This window comes from Phaethon lepturus, unplaced genomic scaffold (genome assembly GCF_000687285.1).
Source record: "Phaethon lepturus isolate BGI_N335 unplaced genomic scaffold, ASM68728v1 scaffold26448, whole genome shotgun sequence".
NCBI classification, from domain to species: Eukaryota; Metazoa; Chordata; class Aves; order Phaethontiformes; family Phaethontidae; genus Phaethon; species Phaethon lepturus.
Genome location: NW_010557293.1, coordinates 7,035 through 11,043, shown reverse-complemented (window position 1 = coordinate 11,043; position 4,009 = coordinate 7,035). Strand labels below are relative to the sequence as shown.

Below are 4,009 nucleotides of genomic sequence, written 5' to 3'. Positions count from 1 at the left end.
GAAAGAGAAAAAGAAAAAGAGAAGGAAAGAGAGAGGGAGCGGGAGCGTGAAAGAGAAGCAGAAAGAGCTGCGGTAGGTCTGTTTGTAGCTAAGAGCTGTTTAAGGGAGTTGGGATGGTAGGATCGGACCTGGATGGTGACTAGGGAATGCAAATCCCCAGAAGCGTTACAATGCATGTGCAGTCAGGTACTCATGAACATGGGAGCCCTGTGTATTCAGTGAAAGCCAAGCAGCTATGAGCACTTCCTGGCCGCCCTGGGACTTTCTTCTCTTTAAAGGAAATGCAGAGTTTCTACTTCTGTCTGTTTCTGATGTGTGGGAAGCCAACACAGCTGGGGATAACTAGGCCAAGTATTTACATTTATTTGCAGTAGAAAAGCACTCTGCGATATAGTGAAGGCCTTTGTGTACCTTGTACTACTGTGTAGGCACAAGAGTTCTGTCTGCTGGAAAAAGGGGATACAAAGGCTTTTTAAATTTGAAGTAAGCTTACAGGCATGTAACTTTTTTTTTTTTTTAATTGGGAGACCCAAACTCCAGTCTTGGTACAAAGAGCCAATACAACTAATCCATTTTTCTACGGCCTGTCAGAACAGAATGACTACTTCTGGGCCCACAGGAGTGGTAGGCTGGTAATACGCCATTGATGCTGAAAAAGGTGGTGCTACAGTCTTCCTATTCCACGGTGCATTTCAGATCTGAATCACAGCTATGTGTTTCTGTAGGATTATGAAAGTCAGGATACAGCATCTGTCCATTAAGGGTTGTGTCATGTATGGGGGCTTTGCTTTGTTTTGGGGATAGGGATCCTTGGGCAATTGCATGGGTAAACTCTGCTTATTGCCCTCCCCAGAAGCAATACGCTGCCCTTGTGCAGGAGGAGAGAGCAGGATTCAAAGTCCTGGTGTGAAAGGAATGGAACTTGTTGTGTTGCACATCGTGGAGATGAGTCTTCTATAGTAAGTTTTAGGACGCAAGGGAGTGTGGAGAGGAGACCACCACACTGCGAACAAGACTGGCAGTCTGTAGTGACGTGGACCAGCCAGCTGTTGCCCATAGCTGTGACGTAGCAACTAATTGCTTTGTGTAGCTTTGGGGCTGCCACTACAAACTAGTTCTCTTCTGGCCTAAAGGATAGACAGAATCCAGTTCTTCCCCAAACACATTGGAGCACTCAGCTGCAGGAGTCGTGAGGCTCGGCAGGCTCCACTTACCTCCTCCTAGAGCTTGAAGCACAAGAAGGGAAGTGTGTGCCTGCTGTGTTTGTAAGTCAAATGTGTTGAACTAAAGTTCTGTTCCCCATTCTGTGCAGCAGAAGGTATCCAGCTCCTCCCATGAAGGCCGTCTTGGAGAATCTCAGCTCAGTGGGCCAGCACATATGAGACCTTCATTTGAACCTCCCCCGACGACCATTGCTGCTGTACCACCGTACATTGGTCCAGATACGCCTGCTTTACGAACACTGAGTGAATATGCCCGTCCTCATGTCATGTCTCCAACAAACCGTAATCATCCTTTCTTTGTCCCTCTAAATCCCACTGATCCACTTCTGGCCTACCATATGCCTGGCCTCTACAATGTGGATCCCACCATTCGGGAACGAGAGCTGCGAGAGCGGGAAATCCGGGAGCGGGAAATCCGGGAAAGGGAATTGAGAGAGAGGATGAAACCTGGCTTTGAGGTGAAGCCCCCAGAGCTAGATGCGCTGCACCCAGCTACTAACCCCATGGAGCATTTTGCCAGGCATGGTGCACTGACTATTCCCCCAACAGCAGGACCTCACCCATTTGCTTCCTTCCATCCGGGTTTGAACCCCCTTGAAAGAGAGAGACTTGCACTGGCAGGCCCACAGTTACGGCCTGAAATGAGCTACCCTGACAGACTGGCAGCAGAGAGAATACATGCTGAGCGGATGGCATCGCTGACAAATGACCCGTTGGCACGGCTCCAGATGTTCAACGTTACGCCTCACCATCACCAACATTCACACATACACTCGCATTTACACCTACATCAGCAGGATCCCTTACATCAAGGTGAGCCCGGGAAGTGGGCTAAGCAGCTTAACTAGGGACCCTCTCTCATGAGCTGTTAGCAGCAGCCTACCCAAAACAGGCAGACTGTGACGCTGGAATTCAAGTAGCAGAATCCCTATTTTCTTGTATATGATGTGGCTTCTGTACTGTGTAAGGTTGTATAAGGATAACGGAAATGCAAACAATTACTTTTTGTGAGGGTGGACCAATAATAGTGATAACGTAAATGATGGTAACAGTACAGCAGTCTTCATTGAGACTGCACACTGTCACTGTAAAAGGTTTGCTGGTTTGGGTTTGGTTTTTTTTTAAGTACTGAAATCCTAGAGTACCACCTTACAGTGGTGTACGGATGGAGACTCCACTGAGCGAAGGGAATTCACTAGGAGAGATGCCGTGGAACTGGTAACACTGCTAATGCTAATGGCTGTTAACGTTATGAGTTATAGCTGGAAAGGAGCTGAAGCTGGTGTTTCCATATAGGAGCTGAAAAAAAAAAAAGGGGGAGACAGGCTTCATCTCTTTAGCCATCTGACATGCCAACCATCTGGCTTTAGTTGAGCCGAAATTCTCTGTCACAATTCTCATAAGAACCATCTAAATTTACGGATTGGCATCTTTTTAGCCGCAGTGTATTCTTACGTGTGGAATTTTTTTCCCCGAAGTATTTAATAGTATCAAAAATGAATTCATGCCTTGCTAATTTCTGAAGCAAGCTATGTGGTTACTCCTCTAGAAGTCTGGAAGATGAGGCCCTAAGCAGAATTTTTCTGATTTTCTGGTGGCAGACTGGAGAGAACATAGCAAGCAAGGTACCAGGTGCAGTAGCTGCTAAGTAAGGGGAAAAAAGTACTTAAAGTGCAGTTTCTGGTACAGCTGGTTACAAATGTAGTGTTTGTGCAAACAAATGTAGCAAACTTTGCCTTGGAGCAATATGCATTAAATGTATCTTGGACGTCTGCTTTTTGGAGCGTGGAAGGAATTTGAGTGTTGTTGCAGAAGCCAAATTGTACTGCAAAGGAATCAGCAGGGTCTTGTGAGATTGTTACAGCGCAGGAGGCTACAGGTAGGAGATGATAGCACTGAATACCAGCATTCTTAAAGCTGTCAGTGTGGACATCGGCTGAGACTGCACAAATTACAGAATGGTTCAATTTGAGGCAGGTTTGCATAGGCCATTGATAGCAAGAGAAATGTGTCATAGATCGTGTCTATACGAGGATTCTGTTGTCACTTGCCACCTCTGTTGCGGGTAAGTCTAGATACTCCCCAGTTACCTGTTCTGGAGAAAAACATGGCTAATACATTTTCATTTTCAGTCTAGCGAGAGACTGGGGCAGACAAAGACAAGCCAGTTCATTGTCAAGTCTCTCTTACCTGTATTTGAAAAGTAATTTGGCTAGAGATTTCAGATGAGCTGATGAGTTGTTCAGGTTTTGCCAGTTTCTTTTTTCATTGTATGGTAAAGTGACATCAGAGAGGTTGTCTACAGCTATCCCGCTCCACACAAGGATGGTGACAGTGTCACCTTTTGCAAACAAAGGTTTTTGCCAGCTTTTGGCCTATCAAGTAATATTGGTAAAGTCAGAAGGATGCTTAAGTGCCTCTGTACTAAATGACACTAGTGATCCTTCAATTTTATGTGTGTAAAAGGGAAATAGGAGAGAGTTTTGGGGAAAATGTTTCTAAATGTTGACCATCTTTGTTGTTTTTCCCCTGTTGCTTGGGGGATTTCTTCTTCTTGCAGAAATTGAAAGCCCTGGGCTGTTGCTTTAACAATTAAGACTGTTCGGTAAGCGGATGTCACTTGAAGATAGAAAAATGGGTTTCAAATTGGATGGAGCTAAGCTCCTGGTAATTACGTGCCAGTTAGGCCAGATGCTGATCCAGCTCAAGTCTAACAGGGCTTTTGATCTCCCAACAGTGAGCTTCCCAAAGCAGTTGATGGCTTGCTTGCTTTCCTTCTTTTAAAG

General features: G+C 45.6%; 1 protein-coding gene across 1 annotated transcript in view; it reads left to right on the top strand.

Annotated features, from left to right (window-relative positions):
• Positions 1-4,009, top strand: part of LOC104625177 (arginine-glutamic acid dipeptide repeats protein-like) — a 16,080-nt gene that overhangs the window by 9,375 nt on the left and 2,696 nt on the right. Inside the window, 3 exon segments of the mRNA XM_010292737.1 lie at positions 1-72; positions 1,316-2,049; positions 2,549-2,556. Of these exon segments, the coding sequence (XP_010291039.1) occupies positions 1-72; positions 1,316-2,049; positions 2,549-2,556 (814 nt within the window).